We start from the raw sequence: 26,883 nt of genomic DNA, 5'->3' as shown, positions 1-26,883 counted from the left end.
ATGGTTCTGATGGTTCTGATGGTTCTGATGGCCGTGTTGGTCATCCTGCCAGCAGACGGACGGACGGCTGTGATTATTCTGAATCTCTGCTGCTCTCGCTCATCTGTTTCCTTCACTCGGGTAGAAATGGCTCCAGTTTGGATCCGGACCCTTCGTCTCGTTTCACCTGTAATTTCTGCTGAAAACAACCTGCAGGCGTTGGTAAATATTTAGAGCTGATTGGACGTTTGGTCGGCGGCTTGGAAGTTTTCCTGAGTGGAAAACGTTTGTTTTGTTCGCAGTTTATCTTTATTTCCAGTTGGTTGAGTTTTGACTGACTGGTTCTTTCTTACTCTCTCATTTAACCGGACTTTGTTGTTTCTGGTGCCGGACTCGTCTCTGAACTGATTGGTGCGTCTAAACACCTGCAGGAGGCTTCATCAGAGGAGTTTATGCTGCGGTGCAACCAGAACCGGATCCAACACTTTGGTTCAGAACCGCTGGGCTTACCTGAGAGAGACCTTCCAATCAGTGATCAGCATCAATAATCACTGATATGGCTGGTTGTTGTCATGAAGCCGTTAAAGCCCAACGGTTTGTTGCTGCAGCCTGAATGATGCAGCTGATCTACTGAGCCACATCTGGACTCAGGAACCAAATATGATGCAGATTTTATTTTTATTATTCTGAGGATAAAAGCTGAATCAAAGAGGAAGCCTGTGCTGCAGGTTCCTGATTAAATTTATGCTTTAAATCTAATATTGTTCCTTTTTATGCAGCAGGATGAAGTTTTAAACTTGTTAGCAGCAAACGGCAGGAAAACGTTTAACCTGCTGCAGGTGATCCTGCAGGTTTTATAGGAAAATTGACAAAAACTGACAAACAAGAGAAAAATCAGGAAAATGTTATGATTTTATATTTACCAACAATCCAAACAAAACTTTATTGTCCCTTCTGCTGGCCAACAAAATAAAAGTTTTCAATCATTTCGACTTAAAACATTTTGTTATATTTTAATGTAAAGTGAGCTGTGATCCCGACCAGCTGCAGAAACACACAGAGACCCGGAAACGAGTCGGGAACCATGGCAACCGGCTCCGTTTACATCGGTCTGAACACATTTCATGCATCTTCTTCCTGTTTTCACCAGTTGGAACAGTTACAGACGTAGTTTCACAGTTAATGCGATGAATAGTTTTTATAGATGTTTGAAATGAGAACAGAAGGCGTTTCTGTTCGCTGAGGAACCGGAGCCACTTCCTGTTTCCTGTCTGGTTTGATCTGGACTCGTGGTTTTAAAGTGATGTGAAAAGTTTTATTCTGGAGTTTTATTTAGTTTCCCTCAACAGATCCAGTTTCATAGTTTTAAATTAAAATGGGTCCGGTCAGAGCCGGTCCGATCTTTTGGACCTGGTGTCCGGTTCGGTTCCGGCTGCAGGTGAGAGCGGCTCGCCGTGAGGGAGAGGAAGTGGACTAATCCGTGTTGATCCAGAACCAGCAGAGTAAATCCGCCTGCTTCCCTCCCAGGTCAGCTGGTGAAGGCCCGGTCCAGGCGGAGGACAGCGCCACCCAGGCGTGCAGAGCGGCACTGCGTCCCGTCGCCAAGCTCCGCTGCAGCCGCCAGATGGACAGCCGGCTCTGAGCGCGCAGCGAGTCAGGACCCAATCAGCCGCGGAGAGGAGCCAGGAGGGAGCAGGACCGGGTCGGGAGAGGAGAGAGGAGGCGAGGGGAGCCAGCATGTCGTCCAACCGGACCCAGAACCCCCATGGACTGAAACAGATCGGCCTGGACCAGATATGGGACGACCTGCGGGCGGGCATCCAGCAGGTCTACACGCGGCAGAGCATGGCCAAGTCGCGCTACATGGAGCTCTACACGTATCCTCACAGCTGGGGGTACCAGCGGCGCCGGCCCAGCTTCAGCCGGGTCCAAATCAACACTCAGGGGTTCTGAAAACTGAGTTTACAAACTATTTATTGCTGAGTGCAGTAAACAGTAACTCATTAAAACTATTAAGATCGATTGTTTTTAGTCCCAAACCTGATAAATTTCCACTGACAAGCAGGCGGCAGGAAACATTTAATTCCTTTAAAATAAACGAGTTTGACTTTAAAAGATCTAATTAGTTTGTTGTGAATCAGATTTTTCTTCTCCTGTAGAAACGATTGAGTTGCTGCGACATCAGAAACTGTAAAACAGATCAAATTTACCAGCATGAACAGTTTTTACCTCCAGTTTGAAAATGATTCGCTCTGATGTTTTATTTCCTGGATCCTTTTCGTTTCACCCAGAAAGTCTGTCGGTTTTAACAAGTTTCACTCTGAGGCGAGTTTTTATAAAACATGTTTTCTGCTGAATGATGATCCTCAGTGGTTCAGGAAACGATACAATGTAGCGGTCACTCCTACAACCCTCTGGTTTTACTTTTGTCTTGTTTTCTGAGGCGTTTCGCTGCTGCAGTCAGAACCTCTGACTCCTGATGTGACTGGTTTTATTCTGGGTGGTCTGTATTTGTCCGGTGAGTCCGGTTCCTTAACGCGGCGCCTTCAGACACGTCTATAACTACTGCACCAGCGTCCACCAGTCCAGCCAGGCCCGGGGCTCCGTCCCTCCAGCCAAGCCCTCCAAGAAGTCCACCACTCCAGGCGGGGCGCAGTTCGTCGGCCTGGAGCTCTACAAGCGGCTCAAGGAGTTCCTGAAGAACTACCTGACCAGCCTGCTGAAGGTCGGTCCCCGTCTGGACGCCCCACCTGCCTGCCGTGGCGACCCCTGACCCTGTCCCTGTCCGCAGGACGGCGAGGACCTGATGGACGAGTGCGTGCTGAAGTTCTACACGCAGCAGTGGGAGGACTACCGCTTCTCCAGCAAGGTCCTGAACGGGATCTGCGCCTACCTGAACCGCCACTGGGTCCGGCGGGAGTGTGACGAGGGCCGGAAGGGCATCTACGAGATCTACTCTGTGAGTGGGACCACTTCCTGTCGGCGCGGCGCTGCTTCCTGCTGACATGTCCAGACATTTAATCAGATTCATGTTTGAGATGTGAGAATCTGACAGATTCCCTGTGTTTCCTGCAGCTGGCGCTGGTGACCTGGAGGGAGTGTTTGTTCCGACCTCTAAACAAGCAGGTGAGTTTACGTTCCCTCCCAGCTGCTGGGCGAGAAGCTGTGTGTGTGTGTGTGTGTGTGTGTGTGTGTGTGTGTTTACCCTGCTGGTCGTCACGCTGCAGGTGACCAACGCAGTCCTGAAGCTGATCGAGAGAGAGCGGAACGGCGAGACCATCAACACCCGGCTGATCAGCGGCGTCGTCCAGTCCTACGGTAGGTCCTTGAACGCACCGCGGCCTCGTTAAGCCTTCAGGTTCCTCCTCCACCAATCAGGCTGCAGCTCCTGCTGGTTTCACTTTAATTTAATAAAGTTTGTGGTTCAGCAGCGATGACTCGGGATAATCCAACCTTTGCAATAAAACTCTTAATTTGTGAAGTTTGATAAGAAATGTGGCGTCTACTGCTGATTATTTATATATTATGTAGCAGAAATGGCTCCAGGAACGCAGCAGGATTTACATTTAGAGGAGAAAAAGTTTGATTCAGTTTGAAATCTCCTTTTGAATGAGAGATTTTTAAACTTTAAGAAAAACAGACAAAGTTCTGATTCTGAGGTTTTTGGCTTCAGGCGCCTAAAATCTGAGGAAAGGAGAAACTGAAAATGGAAAATAATGTATAAATGTTGAAGATGAAATTATTTTTGTTGCAGTTTCTAGAACAGAGGAATGGAAACATGTTTCTGCTGAGAAACACTGCAGTCAACACAATATAGCGATTTAAAAAGTGGAAAATGTGCAAAAGCTGCTGCAGTTTGTTACTTTTATTTAAAACATTTTTTAAAACAAATAACCTGGGAAAAAGTGGAGCTGCTTTGCCTTCTGCCTGGCTAACTCCAATCAGAGCCTGGAGGCGGGGCTTAGCGCTGTCAATCATCCTCTGCACCTTGCTTTCTGCTACTCTGCAGCTAGCGGGATGCTAAGGCTAGTTAGCATAGCCACTGATGACAGATAATAGTGAGTTGTTTCTCCGCTGTCAGTAGTCTCAGCAGCGCGTACATGAGGTTGATTGACAGCAGTTAGACCCGCCTTCTGTCTCTGATTGATTGGTTGGTTTGTTTTCAGATTATCTGCCTCATAACAAACGAATGTAAAACCATATTTTTAAATAAAAATGACGTACTGTAGCTTTAAGTGTGGTCTGGTTCTGATCCAGTGGAGCTGGGCCTGAACGAGGAGGACGCCTTCGCCAAAGGGCCCACGCTGTCCGTCTACAAGGAATACTTCGAGTGCCAGTTCCTGACCGACACGGAGCGGTTCTACACGCGCGAGAGCACCGAGTTCCTGCAGCAGAACCCGGTCACCGAGTACATGAAGAAGGTAAGCGGCCGCCGCTGCCCCGCCCGGCTCGGCCCCGCCGCCCCGGTTCTGACCGGCTCTGACCCGCAGGCCGAGGCCCGGCTGCTGGAGGAGCAGCGCCGCGTCCAGGTCTACCTGCACGAGTCGACCCAGGACGAGCTGGCCCGCAAGTGTGAGCAGGTTCTGATCGAGAAGCACCTGGAGATCTTCCACACCGAGTTCCAGAACCTGCTGGACGCCGACAAGAACGAAGGTAACCCGGGTTCTGCTCAGACAGGCGGGGCGGCGACCCGGTTCTGAAGGGTTCTGCTGCTGTGTCCAGATCTGGGCCGCATGTACAACCTGGTGTCTCGGATCACGGACGGGCTGGGCGAGCTGAAGAAGCTGCTGGAGACCCACATCCACAACCAGGGCCTGGCCGCCATCGAGAAGTGTGGCGAGGCGGCGCTCAACGTAAGGAGGCCCGGCCCGGTTCTGGTTCTGAGCTCCTCCGTCACGCTGACCTGTTTCTGTCCCTCAGGACCCCAAAGTCTACGTCCAAACCACGCTGGACGTCCACAAGAAGTACAACGCGCTGGTCATGTCCGCCTTCAACAACGACGCCGGCTTCGTGGCCGCGCTCGACAAGGTACGGCCTAGTCAAAGCCCCAGCTCATTACTGCACTGGTTATGTTAGTGATGCTGGGGAAAAATGATTTTACTGTCGTTTTGTTGTCGTTTCCTCACTTTAATGTTTTTCCCATTTTGAAAGAGAAATTTCCACCCAGAGAAGCAGGAAGTGATGAAACGTGTTTCAGATTCATGGGGAACCGATAGTAGGAACTGTAGTCTGACGGGGGGACTGTTGGCAGAGGGGGAAGGTTTAGTGTGTAACACCTCTCTCTCTCTCTCTCTGCAGGCCTGCGGCCGATTCATCAACAACAACGCCGTCACCAGGATGGCCCAGTCCTCCAGCAAGTCCCCCGAGCTGCTGGCCCGATACTGCGACTCCCTGCTCAAGAAGAGGTGTGTGTGTGTGKGTGTGTGTGTGTGTGTGTGTGTGTGTGTGTGAGAGACACTGGGCTGGGTTATTGATCAATTTATCCATTAATTAGTTTCTTTTAAGGTTTAATTTTCCACCAATCCTCTTTGGGTTTCTGTGGTTCGTAGTGATGTCACGGCAGCCATCTTGTTTTTGAGCTTCTATTTATTTAAACTTTGACCTCAGATTCAACTTTATGACAAAATGTTAGGAACATTCTACGATTTTATTTGAACTGATTATCAGGTGAAAATAATGTGAAAATAAAGTTTAATATTGGAATAAAATGGCTAAAGTTTAGTTATACTTTGGCATCAGTTTTAGAAATAAGGAAATATTTAATCATCAGATTATCAATAACTGAAATGGAGCAAATTGACATTTATTAGCTTCCATACTCAGTTTTACAACTAACAGAAGGAAAGATGGAAATAAAATCCACTTTTTGAAAATATTTTCTGTTCTTTTTGAGAAAAATGAGGGGAAAATCTTTTATTTTGAAGTCGTATCGAACCAGGTCAAAGGTCGTGACCTGATGCTCAAACTGTTTCCTGTTTTCAGCTCCAAGAACCCGGAGGAGGCGGAGCTTGAGGACACGCTGAACCAAGTGGTGAGTTTGACTGATCCTCCGTCCAGATGGAGGTTCTGACCCGTCCTGACCCGCCTCCTCCTCCTCCTCTTCCTCTTCCTCCTCCTCTTCATCAGATGGTTGTGTTCAAGTACATCGAGGACAAAGACGTTTTCCAGAAGTTTTACGCCAAGATGCTGGCCAAGCGGCTGGTGCACCAGAACAGCGCCAGCGACGACGCCGAGGCCAGCATGATCTCCAAACTGAAGGTGAGAGGCGACCCGACTGGACCGGACCCCAGACCCGCCTCCAGCTCACTCTGTGTGTGTGTGTGTGTGTGTGTGTGTGCAGCAAGCGTGCGGCTTTGAATACACGTCCAAGCTGCAGCGAATGTTCCAGGACATCGGCGTCAGCAAAGACCTCAACGAACAGTTCAAGAAGCACCTCAGCAACTCCGAGCCGCTGGACCGTAAGCCTGCCGCGCCGCCCGTTACCACGGTGACCCCGGTACCGTTACCTCAGCTTCCTGTGCCTCCTGTGTTTCAGTGGACTTCAGCATCCAGGTGCTGAGCTCCGGGTCCTGGCCGTTCCAGCAGTCCTGCACCTTCGCTCTGCCCTCGGAGGTAAACAGGAAGTCCCTCCTCCGCTTCCTCCTAGCGCCTTCATCTCCATGGTAACGGTGTGGCGTTTGTGTGTCTGCAGCTGGAGCGGAGCTACCAGCGCTTCACGGCGTTTTACGCCAGCAGGCACAGCGGCAGGAAGCTCACCTGGCTGTACCACCTGTCCAAAGGAGAGCTGGTCACCAACTGCTTCAAGAACAGGTAGGCTGGACCGGATCGGACCGGATCTGATCTGACCGGACCGGATCGGATCGGATCGGACCCGGCCTGACCGGACCGGATCGGACCAGACCGGATCGGACCAGACCGGATCGGACCCGGCTTGACCGGACCGGATCGGATCTGATCGGATCGGACCCGGCCTGACCGGACCGGATCTGATCTGATCGGATCGGACCGGATCTGATCTGATCGGATCGGACCGGACCGGGCCTGATCGGACCGGATCTGATCGGACCGGGCCTGACCGGACCGGACGCTACCTGCTTTTTTATTAGCATCCAATCTGATCCAGGCCGAGTTGATCCAAGTTCAACTAACTACAAAATGTTAACTAGTTATTAATTGTAATGGTTTTTCATTCAATGAACTCATTTATACATTACGTTTTACTAGAACAAAATGTTGGTCGTTAATTTGGTGTTAAAACATTCAGATGATCTTTAAAACCTGAGACTTTATAATGTTTCAGATTTAATATTAAAAACATTTATTGATTTTAAACAAACTAATTTTTACACCCAAAACTTATTTTTTGATAAAATGTAAATTTTTCTCTTGTAAATGTGTAAAATGAATCTATGAAATGTAATAAATTTGTTTTGCATGTAAACAAACATTATTGGGTAATTTAACCCCTTAGCTCCCAGGTGCAGCTCGTCTCTCCGTCCAGATGGATTTTATCTCACAACAATGATTCTCATCGTGTTTATTTTTAATTATAATGCATAAAAACATATTTTCATGAAAATGTGAAAGAATTTCCACACGAAACGATGAAGAAAATGTAATAAATATATATTTATATATATGTTAAGAAGTTGGTTTTGAATCTTGGTAAAAATGTAAAAAATGACAGATTTTTTTAATTTCAGTGCAAAACTCATAATAAAAACAATAAATTAATAATAATAATGTGAAACCTGATGAAATCATGAAACTAAGAGTTGAATCCCGTTTGGCCCGGTCTGACCCGGTTCTGGTTCTGGTCGTAGGTACACCCTGCAGGCCTCCACCTTCCAGATGGCCATCCTGCTGCAGTACAACACGGAGGACAGCTACACGGTGCAGCAGCTGACCGACAGCACGCAGATCAAAACCGTAAGCAGGCTCTGGAGACCCGCAGCTCACGTCTGGTTCTGGTTCTGGTTCTGACCCACCGGGTTCTGTGCTTTCAGGACATCCTGGTTCAGGTTCTACAGATCCTGTTGAAGTCCAAGCTGCTGGTGAGTCGAGCCGAGCCGAGCCGTCTGCAGGACCGAGCGCGGCCACACGAGGGCGCCAAACACAACCGGCTGCACATGGAACAAACCGGGCCGGTTCTGGTCTCAGGTCCAAACTCTGTGCTCCGCAGGTTCTGGAGGACGAGAACGCCAACGTGGACGAGGTGGAGTTCAAACCGGACACGGTCATCAGGCTGTTCCTGGGATACAAGAAGTCCGTCTCACTTATCATTGGTTTATTATCTGTTATTTATTGGCTTATTATCTGTTATTTATYGGTTTATTATCTGTTATTTATYGGTTTATTATCTGTTATTTATCGGTTTATTATCTGTTATTTATCGGTTTATTATCTGTTATTTATCGGTTTATTATCTGTTATTTATCGGTTTATTATYTGACATTGGTTTGGCTTTTCTGTGCATTAAAATGCAGTAAAAATACAAACATTTCCTGCCTAAATATTCATAAACAACCTTTGCAGAAAAAATTGTGAATATAATATATTAACTCAATAATACATAAACTCAGTTTGATTCTTTAAATCTGTTAGGAATTATTAAGTCAGGATTTATTCATGTAAACAGACGTTTTAAGTTCAGATGTCATTTTTATAAGTTTATAGTTTGAAACGAGGTTCTAAGCTGCAGTTTAACTTTTATATGTTTACATATTTGTTCAAACTGTCAGAATGTCGTGATGGATAATCTGCTTCTCCCAGTGCTAACTGGAAGCAGCCAATCAGAGCCTGGAGGCGGGGCTTATCGCTGTCAATCACCTCTCCACCCTCTGCTACACTGCAGTTAGCGTAGCCTGTCATGGAAGCTAAGCTAGTTATCATAGCCACTGATGGTGGCAGATCATCAGTTTTCCTGTAACTGAGCTGTGGCTCCACCATCAGTGCATTTAGCAGTGACTACATGTGGATTATTGTCAGCGCTAAGCCCCGCCTCCTGGCTCTGATTAGATGTTTTTGCTGCGTTTCAGTCGATCCGTCACAGATTGTTTGTCTCGTAAACTAATAATCTGGTGACGGTTTTAATAAAAGTGAGTGAAGCTTCCCTTTGGGTCGGCGCCGTTCCGGCCCGGTTGCTCGGTTCTGACGGGTTCTGCTGGTTCTGCTCTGCAGCAAGAAGCTGAGGGTGAACATCAACGTGCCGATGAAGACGGAGCAGAAGCAGGAGCAGGAGACGACCCACAAGAACATCGAGGAGGACCGGAAGCTCCTGATCCAGGTCAGCCGACCCGCCGGTTCACTTCCTGCCGGGCCGCGGGTCGGACCCGTCACAATAAAACGCTTCCTGTCCGCAGGCCGCCATAGTGAGGATCATGAAGATGAGGAAGGTTCTGAAGCACCAGCAGCTCCTGGCTGAAGTTCTGAACCAGCTGTCGTCCCGGTTCAAACCCAGAGTTCCCGTCATCAAGGTACCGCCGACCCGACCCGACCCAGGTTCTGACCCGGGAAAGGGTTCTGGTCATGCACCAGAATCTGAAAAATCAGAACCTTTAACCCTGTTAAAGGTTCTGATGGACCCGAATGGACCCAGTTCAGAAAGCTTGAAGGAAAATCCCAAACATCTGGATTAATAATTTGATTAATCAGTTAATTGGATAAAAATGTAGTAGTTTTCTAACAGAACCAGAATTTTTATTTACCAACAAACATTTTTGTAAACTTAAAAATATAATGAATAAATATCCTGATGTTTTTGCTGAATTAATAATCTGAGGTTTAATCCTGGTTTGCTGACGGAGCGCTTTGTCTCCCCCCTGTGGCCAGAAATGCATCGACATCCTGATAGAGAAGGAGTACCTGGAGCGAGTGGACGGAGAGAAGGACACCTACAGCTACCTGGCCTGATCTCATCGCCGTGGCGACTCCCCTCACTTTGATTTTTATTTGTAACCTTTTTTTTTTTTTTTAATTTGATGTCTGAGTAAATAAGTGTGGATCTGAGGGGCGGAGCCGCCCAACCATGTGGCCGCACCAACAGGAAGAGGAGGGTTTGTGCTGCGATGAAGGAAGAAACGCCCCTGCTGTCGAGGCTGGGAAACCCCGTGTACTCGCTCGCCCGTCCCATCGACTCGCCCTCATGTTGTAAATAACAGACTGTAAGAGGAATGAAACCCTTCTCTGCATAGTGCAAACGTTCATGAATTAGTCTGAGGGGCGCCGCCGCCGCCGCACCCAAAGGTTCTGCATGCTACCACGGCGACCGCACGGCGAGCCGGGCCGCTGAGCGAGGATCGGACCGGCGCCGGCCGCAGGCAGGAGGCCGGATCCATTACTGAACGGTGGACATTTGTATAGTGTGGTTCATTTTCTAAATGTGTGATAAATAAAAACAAGGAAAGATTTCTCTAGCGCCGCCTGCTGGACAGTCTGTGGGTCAGAACCAGTTCCTCTGGCTTAAGTCCCTTTAATGAGATGACACTGCCAGTCAGCTGGCTGAACCAAACGAGTTCTGAGCAGCCAACTGCAGATGGCCCTACTAACAGCTAAATGTTTTTAAGGGAGCGTCCTGATAAACGTAAAACTACGAGTTTTAATTTAACATTAAATGAGAATCTTGTGAAGTTGATCTTTTGTTTTTACCAAAAAGGATTTTAACACATCGAGGTCATAACTACCGAAACTTTGCTTTCTTTGACAAACTCTTCATGAATTTACTTTAATCTGGCCTGGATATCTTATATGAAACACCTGGAAGCCAATTATTAAAAGGGAATTTCTAAAAATTGGTACCGGCCAAAACCAATAATCAGCCAGAAAACTGCAATCGGTGCAGATTTGGTTCTTATAGATTCTGTAGCTAAATTAAATGTTTTTCTTTTCCCAAGGCAGATTTTAAAATTGTTAAAAAAAATAAATACTCCATCCGTTTTGGAGGGTCTTGAACTACGGAAGCCCAAATGGCCTGGTGGTTACTTTTCCCAAAAGGTTGAATCGAGTCGTCGCCTCTAAACGGCTCGTATTTTAAAAGCGTGAAATTTTACAGCAGTTAAAATAGTTTTGTGTGTCGGTCATAAATCCTTACAGATGTTGGACCGGTTCTGATCAGGATGGGTTCAGAACCGAATCGTTCTTTGAACCCGAACGGATCGGCACAGAAAAACCAGAGAAGAAGAACCATTCAGAATATTTTTAATCTGCAGAATCCCTGTTAACGTTACAAAAATCAGCACCGGCGTCAGCAGAAGAAGAACCTGAAGTTTAACGGGTCGGGTTCTGTTCGGAACCCGGCCCGGCTCAGCACCAGCGACGTGGTTCCACAGGAGGAGCCCGGCTGCTTCGGACAGTTCTGGAGGAATGTTCCGGTCCGGTAGCAGAGCGTGCTGCGGTTCTGGTCGGGACGTACCGGGTCGGACGTCCAGAACCTCCTGATCCGGAACAGAATCAAACCGTCTGATCGGCAGGAAAAACACAAAACTAAACAGGATTAAATCCGACGAACCGGGTCAGAACCGGTTCAAACGCGTTAAAAAGGAAACCCTGGCATCCTGTTGCCACGGTAACAGCCCGTCCCACACATGTTGCTGAACACTGTCAGCCAGCTGGCTTAAAGAATCCGTCGCCATGACGACAAATTTAGACTTTCATTTGCACAAAAACAGAAAACACAACAATGAAGGTTCTGATATTTCACCAGGCGAGGGTTTGGTTCTGATCCAAACCGGATCAGAACCTGAGGGTCCGGTTGGTCCAGTGAAGGATCAGAACCCAGACGAAAACTGATTAAAAAAACTAAAACTGAGCACCAGGTGACAGAACCGGGCCGGTTCTGATCCGTCACCAACAAAACGCTCCCAGCTTCTCCAAACAGAATCAGGATAAAACACAAACATGCACAGAACCACCGGGAGGTCCGGTCAGCGGTTCTGGATCAGCACCAGGTCCGGTTGACCCGACAGGAAGAAGTCTGCGGTTCTGTAGAACCCGGACTGAAGCACCAACAGAAGGTCCAGGTAGGGGAGAGCAGAGGAGGTTTGGATCAGAACCAGAACCAGGTCTGCTGGTGTGAAACGATCTGAACACTTTCCCAGGGTTCAGTCTAACTGGATCAGAACCGTTTGGTTTGGCAGTGTCGGGTCCATCCGGGTCGTGAACAGAACCCTGGAGCTGCTGGTGGAGGAGTTTTGGTCCCGAGTGTCGACTTTTGGTTCCGGTTGGGTCCGAACGTCCGGACCGGAGAGGAGCGCTTGTTGACGGAGAATAAAAAACGTGGAGAAAAAGTTTCCTGAAGATTTGAAGTTTGTTTGGGTTTAAGGCGTCCGGGTCAGAACCGCAGGTCCGGGTCAGAACCGCAGGTCCGGGTCAGGCGATCTCCATCTCGCGCTCGATGCCGACGTACTTCAGGGCGTCGGCCTGGCTGTACCTGGAGGCGGAGACATGATGACATCATCAAAACAAGACGCCGCTTCAAAACGACAAAATAAAAGAAACTCTAGAAGATTAAAGACCAAAAATAAAACCACCAGGCGTCAAAAATCAGATTTAAATATTTAAATAAAAAGTCACTTAAATCTTAGAAATAAATATTTTTCCTGATTTTCTATAAATAAGATCAACAGGATTTTGTCTAAAATGTTAAAATAATGAGTTAATATTTTATATTTAAGGTTCTGATTCTGCAGTTTTAGATAAAAACATTTAACCTTCTGAAATGAAATAAATAAATCAGGATCCAAACGGCTCTGGTGTCAAAATGAGGTTTAAAAATCAAAATATTAAATTTATGACGTGAAAATTATTTTGAAAGGATTCAGTTAAAATCCAGAACATTTATTAAAACATCTAAACATTTATTCATAAACGACAGTGAAGAATTAAAGTTTTAAAAACATCTCAGACATTAAATCTTTTTTTCTAAAAACATGAATTTAACAACATAATATTTAAAGTTCAGTGAATAAATCTCAGTTCCTGATTGGGTTGGAATCATGGTGCGTTTACTGAAACCACGTAAAAAACACCGTTCACCAATCACAGCGACTGATCGGGTTTTCTAACCTCACTGATCGTCTCTGATCATGAATTTATGTTTTTACTTCATGAATTAAATAATTTTTTATCTCCATTGGCAGAGGAGAGTTTGGGCTTTTAATTTGAAAAGCAGCGCTGATCGTGTTGCTCTGTGCCTGCAGCGTTTTTCTCATTCGGCTGCTTGGTGTTGGAAGTGAGTTTTGCTGTGGGAGAGAATAAAGTTTGGAGCTTTTTCTCGCTACGTGAAGATCCGATATCCGTGTGTCGGTCGGTCTGAACCCGTTCGGGTCGAGGTTCTGCTGACCGACCTGTAGTCGAAGAACAGCTCCTCTCCGGTCTGGATGGCTCTCTTGGCGAAGATCCCGATCCTGTGATCCCCGTTGACCATCATGACTGCAGAGAGCGGACCGAGTTACAGCAGAACCACCAACAGAACCCGTCCACTGCGGTTCTGACCGGCCTACCTTTTGCATAGCAGTTTGGGTTCACAGAGTGATTGGCGAAGCGGATCTTGTTGCCTTTCCTCGTGGCGTCGACAACGAAGTCTGGAGGAGGAAAGATGGAAGCGGATCAGAGTCAGACGACCCGGTCGGTTCTGGTTCTGCTGGGTTCTTACCGTTGTTGAGGTTGAAGAGGAAGCTGCACATGTATTTATCGTAAACCTTCCCTCGGCGGTCGGCTTCGTCCTGAGAGATGATCTGCAGGAGACAGAAGGATGAAGATACCTGGACCAGAGTCCAGATACCTGAACACGACCAGAACCTTCTACTGTCCTCAGCCCACAACGACCTCTGACCTCGATGTGAGGTCAGAGGTCCTCATGGCTGATCGTCCTGATGGGCAAGAGTTGGATGTGGAAACTATGGAAACCAGAAACTGAAGGAAGAGGATGGATGGATGAACTAATGAAATACAGAATCTCTGAATGACTCTCAGTTTCTCTGTGTTTCTGCATCGTTTCCCAGTCAGAACCAGAACTCAGAGTCCAGTCCAGGTTCTGGTTCTGCTGCAGGCCTCACCTCTCCACAGTACTCAGAGATGAACTCGTTCTTCTGGACCGGCTCCTTGATGAAGATGCCCCATCCGGCCACGTCGGACGGCGCCAGCAGCAGGTGCTGCGACCAGAACCACCGGTTAGGGTCCGATTACATCCTCAGAAGGTTCTGCAGAACCGGGCCTCACCTTCTTGGCGCCGCGCTGGATGGAGCAGTTCTTGCAGGACACGTTCTTGCTGTCCCAGTGGTCGGCGGCGCCGCAGGTCAGGCACAAGTCCGGGTCGCACTCCCGCACCGCCAGGTAGCAGGGGCACTGCTTGGTGTTGCACTGGGCTTTGCACCGGCAGCCCGGGAAGCGGTTCTGACCTGCGGAGACGGGACAGCGGCTCAGAACCGGGCCCGGCAGAACCGGATCAGACAGAACGGGGCGTGTGCTTACACTCGGAGCTGCACTGGCAGAACTTCTCGCAGAAGTTCTGCGCGGTGACGCAGGGGCAGGACGCGTCGCAGGGCTGCCGCGGATGGTCACACGGCTGGTAGTTGTACACGTGGTTGGACGACCCGTCTGCGGCACAACACACACTCAGCGCTACGGGTTCTGTCTGGGTTCTGCTGCGGCCCGGCGGAGCGGTTCTGACCTTTCTTCAGCTGGATCTTCCTGCAGTGCGTGGCCCACAGCCGGTGCTTCCTCTTCTTCTTCCTGGGGGGCGTGTCCTCGTCCTCGGCCGGCGCCCGGGCGATGATGGCCGACTCTTTGACCCGGAACTCGTAAACCTGGACAGGAAACACGTCAGGGTCCGTTTGCTGCTCCGGTTCTGATGGACCGGATCGGGTTGGGCTGATCCGAGTGAAGCTAAACTTCTGCTGCAAAGCGTCTGAGTTTGTCCCTCAGGCGGCGCCTCACCTGTCTGCAGGTCTTGGTGCCGATGAGGCGCGCGATGGCGCAGAAGTTGTCGTAGTACGTCCCGATCAGGACCCGGAAGAGGGACGCCTCGGCGCCGGTCCAGTCCACGGCTTCCGGGTCGCAGGTCAGCTTCATCTTCACCGGCGTCTGGCAGCGAGAGTTCCCCTCTGCAGACAGAACCAGGTTTACCTTCCACTGAGGAACGGACCAGCGACGCTCAGAGAAACGGCGTCACTCGAACGCATCGCAACAGTTCAGCTAATAACAGCTAACATGCTAACAGCTAACATGCCAATATTAGATCCATCTGATTAATAATTTTATTTTAGTTCATGTTTTGAATTATAATAATTTATTATTCCTGAAGAAAAAACTAAGGAAATATTTAAAGTAGTTTTACAAAAAAGACAAAATAAATCCTGAGATTTAAAAAAATAAACTTAAAAGTCTGAAATGAATCAAATCGTAAATCTTAGACGTCCAGCCAGGTGAGTCTGACCTGAGCTGCTGGTCATCTCGTCCTTCTTGTCCTCGTCGTCCTTCTCGTTTTCTCGCTCGTCGTCTTTGCTCCCCTCGCGGTCGCTGTCCGTGTCTTTGGTTTCTGAGGAAACGGTGGGCGTCCCGGGCCGGCTGCTGCTGTTGGGCAGTCGCCCGCGGCGCCGGCCCACGCTGCGTTTGGACGGCGTCTTGGCGCGCTCGGCGCCGGCCGGATACTCCCTCGCCATCCCGTCCTGAGAGCAGAGCGCCGTTTAATGGCCGCTCCTCACACCTGAGGCGCCGAGGGGGCGGAGCCTCACCTGCACCAGGTACATGTAGCATTCGGCGCCGCACGGCTTCGTGTTCACCAGGTTCTCCAGGTTCTTTCGCTTGTAGGTGTTCGGCGTGGCGTGGAAAGCTGGGGGGGGGGGAGAATCTGTTGTCATGGCGACTGCGTGTTCGTACGTGGGGGCGGGGCTTAGGGCGTTTACTCACGGTGGAGGAAGCAGTCGTACTTGAAGCAGCGGCGGCAGAACAGCGTGTGGAAGGAGTGCAGGCTCTGCTCCCGCTGCACGGAGCGAGCGTTTGGACCGTCGATGTTCGGCGTGCATTCAGGAGGAAGAGCGCCGGGAAGCTGCTGCTCGGTCAGCTCCTTGTACCTGGAGCACAGACAGAAACGTTAGTTTATCTCAGAATGTAACTATAAGATGAAATTAAGTAAAATTAGATAAATGGAATAAATTCTGTCTTTAAACATTTAAAATAAAAAGCATTTGTAAATGTTATAAAATGCTAATGTTTTGGTTGTAATAATACAAATTCAACATTTAGTGTATAAAAAAATAACATTGTGTAATACATAAAATCTAAATCTAAGTAGTAAAAATAATCTTTTACAAAGACCTTCATGTTGGGCAATAATAATAAAAACCTAATTAAACTATTATAAGTTTTGGCAAAACACCAAAAATAAAATAAAATCTTTAATTTTTGTCCTTTTTTGCAGATAAAAAATTATTTAAAGAAATATTTAAAAATGAACTAAATCATTTTATTATGACTGCCGTGTTGTAGATTATTCATTTTACTTGAAGCAAATAAAATATTTATGTTTATTTTCCATGTGAACTGTCCGGATCTGCCGTCGTCATGACGACGACCCCTGGACACTAACTTCTCCTTCAGCTCCTCGGTGGATCCTTTGTCAGGGAACATGGAGGAGATGGCTTCAAAGATCTTATCGGACGGGAACTTCTTGCTGCCGTCGCTGTTGCTCCGACCTGGGGACGACAAACATAAACACACACATAAACACACACTTCATAATGATTGGCTGAAGGTGGATAAACGCGTCTGATTGGCTGAAGGTGGATAAACGCGTCTGATTGGCTGAAGGTGGCCGACTCGCCTTCGTTGTCGACATGTCTGTCCTTGCCGCCGTCCTCCGGCTGGTCCTTCCCATCACACGTCTCCATCTTCTCCACCTTGAAGTCCTGCTCTTCCTCCTCCTCGTCATCCTCGTTGTCGCTGTACTGAACCATCGAGTTGACCAACTCCACGAAGATCTCGTCGTTGATGAAGCCGCATTCTGAAAACCAGCAGTAGAAAAACTACAGACGTGAACGCCAAGCGGACCAGAGACCGCTCCAAGAGCAGGAAGTGGACCACAGCGCAGGGCATTCTGGGTTCTGCTGAATCACGTCTGGACCGACAGAGGAGACGATCCGGCCCGTTTAAAGCGGACCAGATGAAGGTTCTGTGGAGACGAGCCGCTCACCTCGGTCTCCATGGACTTTCCCGTCATAGTTCTTGATCAGCTCCTCTATGAAGGTGCCGTCCTGGTCCAGGATCTCATCTCCCATGTAGGGAATGTTGTGCAGCACCGTCTCGTCCTCCACCTGAAGGAGAGCCAGAGTTACAGACGGCCGAGGAGGAAATGGCGCCGTGACCACAGGAAGCTGCTCACCATGAAGTTCTGCTGCAGCGGCGACCAGGAGTACATGACCGGAACCGAGGCCACGGCGTTCAGCGTCTTCAGGGGGATCACCTGCCGCGGGAACTCAGAGAAGCCGCTCTCCACCGTGCACTGGGGGGAGAGCAGAGCAGGACGTCAGGGTCGGAGCGGGACGTCAGGGTCGGNNCGGGACGTCAGGGTCGGAGCGGGACGTCAGGGTCGGAGCGGGACGTCAGGGTCAGAGCGGGACGTCAGGGTCCGGGTCGGCGCTCGCCATCAGCAGGAAGGCGGCTCACCTCTCTGGAGGCGCGCAGCGAGCTGACCGACGTCATGATGTGGACCGGCTGGATCCGCCGCGTCTTCCACTCCTGGTTCAGAGTGTCCGTCCGCTCCACGATCTTCTGACGGTTGGAGTTGAACATGCTCTGCAGCAGAGGTGGTTGTTATTAACCTGCCCGAATACTTCTAGAGGTCAGAGGTCAGAGTGTGAACCCACCTTGACCTCGTCGGCCCGTCTGAAGCGTTTCTGCTGCCGGAGCCTCATGTACTCAGACTTCACTCTCCTCTTCCAGCAGGCTGGACCTTTGTCCGAACGCTTCCCTGTCAGCACCATGATCGCCCTGCGCACACACACACACACACACACACACACACACACACACACACACACACACCACATTTACTAAAGAGAGGAAAACATCTGCTCACATGGGCTGTGAAAACATCTCGTCATGTTAAAACCCCCAAATTCCTCTGAAGAAGTTGCAGTTTTAGTTTTGAACTTGGTTCAACAGGTCAGGCAGGATCTCCTGCAGCAGTCAGTGCTGCAACGAATACCAGGAGGCCTCTGACTGAAGACTGTTGCTGTATTAGTTTTTAACTTGGTTCAACAGGTCNTGCAGCAGTCAGTGCTGCAACGAATACCAGGAGGCCTCTGACTGAAGACTGTTGCTGTATTAGTTTTTAACTTGGTTCAACAGGTCAGGAAGGATGGCACTAATGAGAAGTGCAGCAGGAAGTGTCGACTTATTTCAGGACTTTTCCTGCCACGTGTTTCTGCAGGAACCTCAGATAAACTGAAGAGTCGCTGCAAAACATAAAACGGTTCATTTTGTTTATTCCAGGAGCAGACGGGTGTTTTTACAAATGCAAGCAGCTGATTAACTGAACTTTGACCCCAGAGGCATTGAGATGAGGATTCATGGAGAGGAGGAAGTTCAAAGCATCTTTTCTGTCCTTCATAAAGGATCACATCCCCTACTCCAACATCTTTCCACCAATAGATGGAGGTTTAAAGGATGTGGATTAGCAGCGCCAGCTACCAACTGGACATGTTACTGTGGAATATCGTCTCTGCTGCCTGGATGATGAGATGTTCAGGCGTCTTCATCTGATTCGTTGCAATACTGACTGCTACTGGAGATCCGTCCTGCCCACGGCATCACAATCCTTAACGACTGAAGACATTTGGAACATCTGAGTTATGAGATTTTATTTTATTTTGGGATAAATATGTTTTAACTGGAAAAGCCAAAGTCACTCAAAAGCAAAGAGATCTGCAGAAACTCAAAACAGCAGCAGAAGGCAGGTGAGTCAGAGGTTCATGATGACAGATGAACCTATAATAATTCAATTTATAACAATATTATAGCAACTACATGGTTTCCTACCATGATAAAGACCTACAGGAAATAATTACCCAGTTAAATACTCACTTTAAAACCCAGTTTAACAACAAATCAAACTGGAGATAAACTAGTATGCAGTTTTTCATTTAAAAATGAAAAATTCAGTTGACTTCTGAACCATTCATGATGTCGCATCAACTTTTTACTGTGAATTTATAATTAATAAATTTCTATTTCATTGAAAAAACATGTAAACACCACCCTGAATATGGTGTTTCTAACATCTAAAGCGCTTTAAAATGCTTAATGTTGATTCAAATCAAACTTATTTACTGCCTTCAGGAGAAACTGCCGTAAAGTGACTTGATGCCATAAACTGGTTTTCCTTGGACAGGAAACTAATTTTACCAATGTGAATAATATCTGAACTTGACTGCATTGATTAATATCTAGGACTGAATCAGAATGTATGAAATTACAGTCAAAGCCAGTTATTAATCATTTCCCCTATATGATCATCACTATGAACCAGGATCTTGACCATGTATTTAAAAATGATGGTTATTTCCCAGTCTGTTGAAAGTGGCCGACATGTTTTTACCGACTTACATGCATCATTATTAGAGCTGATCTGCCTCACGCAGGTCAAAGGTAAAGAAAATACGGACTTTTTCCTCACAGCTACAGCTGATTGAAATAACCAAACTCTACAAAGGACATTTCTGACCGTCCGCTGAGGTGAAAAGTAACTAAAACTGGGCCAACCTGTCAGATGGTTTCAAGGTGAACTTTCCAAACAAAACCAGGAAGCTTTAGCTGGCAGAAATCGTGCTCAGTACCCCCTAAAAATATGGTTTCCTCTCTTTGCGAACAGCTTAAATACAGTAAAGTGAAGTTAAATCAGAATGTTTATATATTTAACCGAACTCTACAGTGTATGTGTACGTTTTTCTGGATTATTAAATACTGGGGTACGAATTTGTCTCGAACACCCCGACGTGCTAACTAGCAGTTGGCCAGTTAACAAAGCACCAAGAAGAACCTGGGCCGCTTGGACCTCATGAAACACGGCGAAAACAAACAAAACCAGCACTGACAGCTCCTCTCACCTGGACGACAGGCTCTGGCCTCATTCAACGCAGTGATTCCAGGTAACCACGACGAACACTGGGAGAGCGGTTCTTTGTGTGGGAGCTTAGCCGAAGCGTTAGCTCCGCAGCTAGTTAGCAGTTAGCTCAGCAGGAGGCAGCGATTCTAAGCGCGACAGCCGGCTTTACAGCACCGACCGTCCGTTAAACGGTAAAAGCTTCCGTTCCCACGCCTCAATGTGGACCTTTTGCGATAACACTAATGCTTGTTTTGACGGACACTGCTGTCATTTAACTCCGTCTTTTCTGAAATCAAACAGTTTATTTTCAATATTTCCGCCTCGACGCGGAGCAGGTTCAAACTGTTCACCGTCTCGCACTCGCCGCCCACTCCGGCTGCAGCAGAGTCAAGAGGCGCCAAACGTTTCGACCAATCACTGAAGCCGATGTTTGGGTCTCAGAGTGTGGTGTCCTGTGATAGGTCAGGGAAGCCTACATTGTATCCAATAGCAGTTTGAGATAAACGGAGGCCCTGTAGCGGGGACATGCGGACAGGTTTCCTTTGTTCTCACATTTGTCAATGTAAAATTATAAATTCAGCTGACAGTTGCCTGTTTGATAATCAAATCAAGTACAATTTCTTAAACAATCCACAATTATTTAGGTCATGTTGTTGGTAGATTTCTACCCATCTGTGTTTAACTTATTATCCACAGATGGAAAGTAATTATGCGCTTGTAAAAACTCATGGCGGCCTTAGAAATGCAGTGACGCTTCTTCTTCCTCCTCCACCTGCTGCCCTGACAGCTCAACTGGGAGCTTCAGCAGATGTAACAACGCCGCTTTCAGCAGGAAGTCAGTCAGTAAATGATAAACATCATGAAACCGTTCCGTTACCAGCCCAAAAGGCTAAAACACTCTGCTTTAAACAGCTTGTTAGTGGACTGAGGCTCAGCAACAGAAACTGTCAGCCGGAAGAGGGTCGATGAGTTTATTAAGCCACACCCCCTCGAAAAGCTATTGGCTTAAATCATTATGACGTTTCATGTTGCGTTCACGTTATCATGCAAGAATGCGTAAAGTTAAAATACAAGCTCATCAACTTATTTTTCTTCTTTTAATTTATGTTTTAAGAATATTTAGACATTTAAATGTCAGCATTGAGTGCAAACAGTTCAATAATACAGTAAATAGGTGTAAAAATACAAGTAATATCAGAAATAGATTAATTAAAAAACATTTTTTTAAATTACTTCCACATTTTCAGAATTGTAAAAATAAATATTGTGGAARTCATGAATTAATTTATTTATTCCAGTATTTATTTAATATCATTGCCGTGTGCTTTTCATATGTGTCAGCTATAACCATTCATGCAGACACACTAACTCATCAAAGTGAGTTAGTGGGACTAATACATCATACTCAATGTGATTGTTGTGTTGATCTAGTAATCAAATGAGTCAGTTTATATCATTTCAACAGAACATATAATTAAATAAATACTGAAATAAATACATGATTGATTTGAACATTTAGATAGTAGTATGTTTAAGAAAATATTGACTATTCATATAAACAATGATAACATTTTTATTAAATAAAAATGTGAGTGACTTTTTGTATCTACAGTTAAGAACAGTTTTATTTTATTTCACATACAGAAATAACATGTTTGTTTGACAAATTATTCATAATTGAGCACTTTCATCTTCCAATAATGAGGGTGTGGGTATATAATAAAACACAACAAGCAATGAAATCCATAAAAAATCAGACCTGCAGCCACGTTCGAGTTCACAGAGGAACCGGATCATTTTTGAACTTGCATCGTCTCCTTTCCTCCTCRCCGTGTCGACTAGAAGTCGACCTTTATCTTCTCTGATCTTCTCATGTATGTAAATATCTGGTTTCAGCTAAACCTGCCCAGCATCAGATTAACTTGAGTTTTYTGCAGAGGAAAGGGTCGATGTCAATGAGAATCTCAATCATCTCTGAAGCTCCATCCTTCCTCCACACTGTATCGATTATAAATTGAGCTTTGTCATGTCTGCTCTTCATCTCCGCTGCTTCCTCGCTCTCAGGTTCAGTCATCATCCCTTTCAGCTGCAGTTTGTCCAGCAGAGTTTTCAGATTAGCTCCTGATATCCTGTCAATGATGCTGCTTCGTATTTCCTTCAGCTGCTCAGTTGAAAGCGGCTGTGTTTTCATTTTAGTAGGTAAAAGATGAACATCTCGCTCCCAAACACAACAGGAGCTGCTTTTCTGCACCAAATTCAGGTGAATATCTCTAATCAGGGTTTTTAAGGTAACCTGAAATGATGGAAAGTAGTCTTTATAATACTCTCCATCAAACTCGGCTTCCTGTGGCTGAACCTTAACTGATTCGTTTTCAGGACTGGTGGACAGAATGTAAACCTGATCAGGTTGTAGTTTACAGTGTGGAGGAGCATCTATGAACAATTCATCCTCAGCTAATTTCCTCCTGGTCCGCTTCAAATCCCGGATCACAATGTTCCTTGGAAGAAGCAACACATTGAGGAAGGAAGTGACATCGGGATCAGCTGGAGGTCTGTAGAAGAGCAGAACCAAGGCTCGGACCGGGTCAGGAGGAGAATCTTCATCCTTGACGTTCCCAAAAGCAGAAAACCCTGTGATGCTGATGACGATGTGAGTCTCTGTGATCCTCTCAGGCCTGATAAACTCCACGCCTTCATCATGGAGGTGAGCGACTGACAGGAAGTGACATSGTCCTGTGGATCGGACCTCACAGTGAGGGAGATGAAGCCGAGCCACAGACCGCTGCTGGCAGCTGATGTCAAACAGAGGTCCTGCAGGCTTCTTGCCATGTGGGCTCAGTAATCTGCTGTTCCAGGGAACGACCCTGTAAAACACGTCTCCTCCTCCCGTCATGTCAAACACCAGGCCGCTCTCTCTGCACTGGTACCGGCCTGGACCGGAGCACTGGAACCAGAAGGTTTCATCATCTGGATCCCCACAGAAACCAGGAGTGAACTCCTCAAAGCTGCTTTGGAGCTTCATGCTGGGTAAACTAGCAGCTCGGGGTAAGATACTGACGTCTAACGGAGGATCCTGATGAATCAGAGAACAGAGGAGAGAAGGAGACGAGTTACTGCGGCCTCTTCTTCTCAAACCGGATACTGAAGTCTGGAGAAGGTCAGTAGAGGCTGATCTGTTTGGGACGGAGTCACTTTGAGTTGGATCAGAGGAAGGAGAAACATTCAGATACACTGAACAGCTGCTGGTTTCCTTCTCACAGGAATCTGTGGTGAAAGACTGTTGGAGAACGCTGCCATATCTGATCTTCTTCTCTGCTTTCTCACACTCAGATTCAGTCTTCATTGGTTTCTTCTGGAAAATCTGCAGAACAGGTTCAGATACACCGCCAGTGGGTCTAATCCTTTTCTCCTTCAGTTTCTCCTGTGGACTGAGGTTCTGTCGGGTCGGTCTACAGGATCTTCTGACTCCAGCAGCAGAAAGACAAACCCGTCTCTCCCAGACGATGTTGGACCTGCTGTCCCTCAGAGACAGACTGATGTGTTTCATCATTTCCTCAAAAGAAACACAAAACTTTGAGAAATAACTGTCACTGGATTCTTCATCAAATGCTGCTTCTTCGGGCTGAACCAGAACCGACTTACCTCCAAGAGAGGCAGACAGAGAGTAAACCTGATTCGGCTGCAGTTTGCAGTCTGGAGGCCTCTCTAGGAAAATCTCATTATCATTTAACAGCTTCCTAAAATGCAGTACAGTTCTGAGAACGTTTTTTGGCAGCATTAAAACATTGATCTTGTGTTTTGACTCAGGATCAGCTGGAGGTCTGTAGAAGAGCAGAACCAAGGCTCGGACCGGGTCAGGAGGAGAATCTTCATCCTTGACGTTCCCAAAGAGATCCATTGAACAGCCTCTTGTTTCCTCCTCAGAGGAATCTGTGGTGAAAGACTGTTGGAGAGATGCAATTGTAAACATGCTGGACAATGGGACGTGCTGAAGATCTTCAGGTTTTTCTAATTGATCCTCGTCAGCTGCAGGATTTTCTGTCTGCTTCAAGTCTTTGCTCAGAGTTTCCATTTTAAGACCAAATGGAGGTACTGTTCTACTAGTTGGTAAACCCAGAGGATAATGAGTTGAAAAAGCACCGCCTGGCGAATAAAACCTGGGTAAGGATAGCCGGGGCAGTGGAGATAAATCTGAACTTTGGACGTTTGTGGAAGAGGATTGTACTTTTTGATATAATGATTTATTTTGATGCTCACGATGTCTTTCTTCCATTTCTATAATTGAGTCCGGTTGATATCCAAGTCTGTTTCTCCTCCAGACAGAAAGCTCACTCATTCTTTCCTGTTCTTTAGTTTGTCCTCCTCTTGCTTTTTTCGGTTGTGATGGAGGATAGAAACCGGTCAGACTGGATCCACTAGAGAAATACGGTGACAGTGGATAGCCTCGGTAGACATTTGTAAAGTTTTCTGTTAGATAATCTGAGAAAACGTTGGGTGAACTAACAGCTGGGGGTGAGAGACTGAAACGTGAAACAGGATTGTGTTTAATCAAAGAAATGTTGAGAGAAGAAGACAAGGCACTGAGGCCTCTTCTTCTCAAACCGGACCCTGAAGTCTGGAGAAGGTCAGTGGAGGTTCTGTTTGGGACGGAGTCGCTCTGAGTTGGATCAGAGGAAGGAGAAACTTTCAGATCCCCTGAACAGCTGGTTTCCTCCTCAGAGGAATCTGTGGTGAAAGACTGTTGGAGAACGCTGCCATATCTGATCTTCTTCTTTGGTTTCTCACACTCAGATTTAGTCTTCATTAGTTTCTTCTGGAAAATCTGCCGAACAGGTTCAGATACACCGCCAGTGGGTCTAATCCTTTTCTCCTTCAGTTTCTCTATTGGACTGAGGTTCTGTCGGGTCGGTCCCCAGGATCTTCTGAATCCAGCAGCAGAAAGACAAACCTGTCTCTCCCAGACGATGTTGGAGCTGCTGTCCCTCAGAGACAGACTGATGAGTTTCATCATTTTCTCAAAAGAAACACAGAACTTTGACAGGTAATTGTCATAGGATTCTGCATCAAATTCTGCTTCTTTGGGCTGAACCAGAACCGAGTCGCCTCCAAGAGAGGCAGACAGAGAGTAAACCTGATTCGGCTGCAGTTTGCAGTCTGGAAATATCTCCAGGAAAATTTCATCTTGATCTAATTTCCTCCTGAAACGCAGCACATCACCAAAAACGTTTTGTGACAGCATCAACACATTAATCTCGTGTTCAGACTCAGGATCAGCTGGAGGTCGGTAGAACAGCAGAACCAAGGCTGGGACCGGGTCAGGAGGAGAATCTTTATCCTTGATGTTCCCAAAAGCAGAAAACCTTTCAAGTGTAGAAATTTTGTTAATTTTTCCTTGTGCTTTTCTAAAACTACCAGATCGATAAAGTTGAGCACCATCATTGCAAACAGTTGCTTCCTTTCCCCTTGGTCTGGTTTCCTCAGATGAGTCGTTGTCTTTGGGTCGGTCCTGATACTCAGGGCTCTTTGTGTCACTTGATGAGTCAGTTACATCTGTTTCTGGTTCTTCTTGGCCCTCAGAAATGTTTTCAGATGATGTTCCTTCCAGGTGCTTTCTATTGAATTTTCGGCTCAACATATTGAAAATCAGTAATTCTTCGTTCTTGTTCTTCCCCTGTTAAACATTAATCAGATCCTGGAACCTGAGAAATCAAAGAGAGAAATTAATGTACCCACCTCTCATGTGTCATTTCTCTTAGAAACTGTCTGCCTTCGATAATAAAATAAAAAACTGGTGTTATTTTTCACCAGGATGACAGCAGTTCTGTTGAATTGTGACTCTGTAGGTAATAATGCAGAACAGTGGGAAAGAGATTCCTAATAATTATGTTAAAAACAACTAATGTGACTTTTTCTACTGAATAAATTTAGTGAAACTGGAACTTGGCTTTTCCAACATGTTTCAGCGTGAGATTATGATGCTGTAACAAAAGCTACATTTATTTTAAGGCTTTATTTGCATCTTCATCAGAAATGCAAACACTCATATCATGCAACAAAGATAAATCTGACAGTTATTTGTGTGAATATAGATTCATATTAGTGATTCATCAAATGATTCCTTCATCAGGCCTTTAATTAATTTGCTAAAATTGTAAGATAATTGTAATCAGTGCAAAACTTTCCTTTGTTACAGAAAATAAAAGTAATTATATTATCAACTAAGGCAATTTTTCAGTCAGCTGATGTAACAACATGACCAATTAAGTCTAATGTCCAAAGTGAACCTGGAGGCCCAGAATCCTGCATGTTCTAGTTCTTTCCCTGATGGTAACAACATCTTCTTCTTGTTCTTGTTCTTCTGTCAGTTTACAAACTTAGTGCATTATTGTCATCAACTGGACGGAGATGTAATTCAGAGATTCATATTTTCCTATACATCTGCAAACCTTAAAATAACTATATTATATACATACCTATTCACTCACACACATATGAATCCTCTCAGCTAATTGTGTATATTTTAAATATTTAATAAGTGCTTGAATTATATCATGTTATTGATGCTTCCCTAATAAATTAGCCACAGTTCCTGAAATCCATTTCTTTCCTCTTTTATACATTTCCTACAATAAATCAACAAGTTCCTTCTGTTTCCCCGCAATAAGAAAAATCACCTGATGGATGTTTCCCTATTATTTTAAACCACTATCTAAACCATCCATCCATCCATCCATCCATCCATCCATCCATCCATCCATCCATCCATCCATCCATCCATCCATCCATCCATCCATCCATCCATC

At 46.4% G+C, this 26,883-nt stretch overlaps 3 protein-coding genes across 3 annotated transcripts in view; 1 reads left to right on the top strand and 2 right to left on the bottom strand.

The window, feature by feature from the left end:
* The window catches only part of LOC103457010 (cullin-1), a 13,353-nt gene extending 2,958 nt beyond the window's left edge, over positions 1 to 10,395 (top strand). The window contains exons 2-22 of the mRNA XM_008396915.2: positions 1,507 to 1,856; positions 2,530 to 2,704; positions 2,771 to 2,938; positions 3,055 to 3,105; positions 3,207 to 3,297; positions 4,237 to 4,400; positions 4,470 to 4,632; positions 4,702 to 4,832; positions 4,900 to 5,007; positions 5,278 to 5,384; positions 5,962 to 6,010; positions 6,106 to 6,237; positions 6,320 to 6,437; positions 6,515 to 6,591; positions 6,671 to 6,789; positions 7,803 to 7,908; positions 7,986 to 8,033; positions 8,162 to 8,244; positions 9,160 to 9,265; positions 9,342 to 9,455; positions 9,811 to 10,395. Coding sequence (XP_008395137.1) covers positions 1,717 to 1,856; positions 2,530 to 2,704; positions 2,771 to 2,938; positions 3,055 to 3,105; positions 3,207 to 3,297; positions 4,237 to 4,400; positions 4,470 to 4,632; positions 4,702 to 4,832; positions 4,900 to 5,007; positions 5,278 to 5,384; positions 5,962 to 6,010; positions 6,106 to 6,237; positions 6,320 to 6,437; positions 6,515 to 6,591; positions 6,671 to 6,789; positions 7,803 to 7,908; positions 7,986 to 8,033; positions 8,162 to 8,244; positions 9,160 to 9,265; positions 9,342 to 9,455; positions 9,811 to 9,891 — 2,331 coding nt within the window. The 5' untranslated portion in view covers positions 1,507 to 1,716 and the 3' untranslated portion in view covers positions 9,892 to 10,395. The remainder of the gene's footprint in view (positions 1 to 1,506; positions 1,857 to 2,529; positions 2,705 to 2,770; positions 2,939 to 3,054; positions 3,106 to 3,206; positions 3,298 to 4,236; positions 4,401 to 4,469; positions 4,633 to 4,701; positions 4,833 to 4,899; positions 5,008 to 5,277; positions 5,385 to 5,961; positions 6,011 to 6,105; positions 6,238 to 6,319; positions 6,438 to 6,514; positions 6,592 to 6,670; positions 6,790 to 7,802; positions 7,909 to 7,985; positions 8,034 to 8,161; positions 8,245 to 9,159; positions 9,266 to 9,341; positions 9,456 to 9,810) is intronic.
* A 763-nt stretch (positions 10,396 to 11,158) lies between these two features.
* Positions 11,159 to 20,997, bottom strand: ezh2 (enhancer of zeste 2 polycomb repressive complex 2 subunit). The gene is made up of 19 exons (XM_008396916.2): positions 20,082 to 20,997; positions 17,841 to 17,964; positions 17,641 to 17,769; positions 17,357 to 17,476; positions 17,168 to 17,288; positions 16,799 to 16,978; positions 16,565 to 16,670; positions 15,886 to 16,049; positions 15,711 to 15,808; positions 15,413 to 15,644; positions 14,914 to 15,080; positions 14,648 to 14,783; positions 14,449 to 14,574; positions 14,197 to 14,375; positions 14,034 to 14,129; positions 13,631 to 13,712; positions 13,479 to 13,559; positions 13,323 to 13,407; positions 11,159 to 12,406 (listed from the first exon to the last, which is right to left on the bottom strand). The coding sequence occupies exons 2-19, from the start codon at positions 17,955 to 17,957 to the stop codon at positions 12,346 to 12,348; spliced, it is 2,280 nt and encodes a 759-aa protein (XP_008395138.1). The 5' UTR covers positions 17,958 to 17,964; positions 20,082 to 20,997; the 3' UTR covers positions 11,159 to 12,345.
* A 690-nt stretch (positions 20,998 to 21,687) lies between these two features.
* Positions 21,688 to 25,737, bottom strand: LOC103457013 (uncharacterized). Its single transcript, XM_008396918.2, has one exon. It carries the CDS (start codon positions 25,713 to 25,715, stop codon positions 21,993 to 21,995), a length of 3,723 nt encoding a protein of 1,240 aa, XP_008395140.2. The 5' UTR covers positions 25,716 to 25,737; the 3' UTR covers positions 21,688 to 21,992.
* Positions 25,738 to 26,883: the final 1,146 nt, after the last annotated feature.

This window comes from Poecilia reticulata, linkage group LG20 (genome assembly GCF_000633615.1).
Source record: "Poecilia reticulata strain Guanapo linkage group LG20, Guppy_female_1.0+MT, whole genome shotgun sequence".
NCBI classification, from domain to species: domain Eukaryota; kingdom Metazoa; phylum Chordata; class Actinopteri; order Cyprinodontiformes; family Poeciliidae; genus Poecilia; species Poecilia reticulata.
The sequence above is the reverse complement of the archived record's forward strand: the minus strand, read 5'-3'. Positions and strand labels throughout refer to the sequence as shown.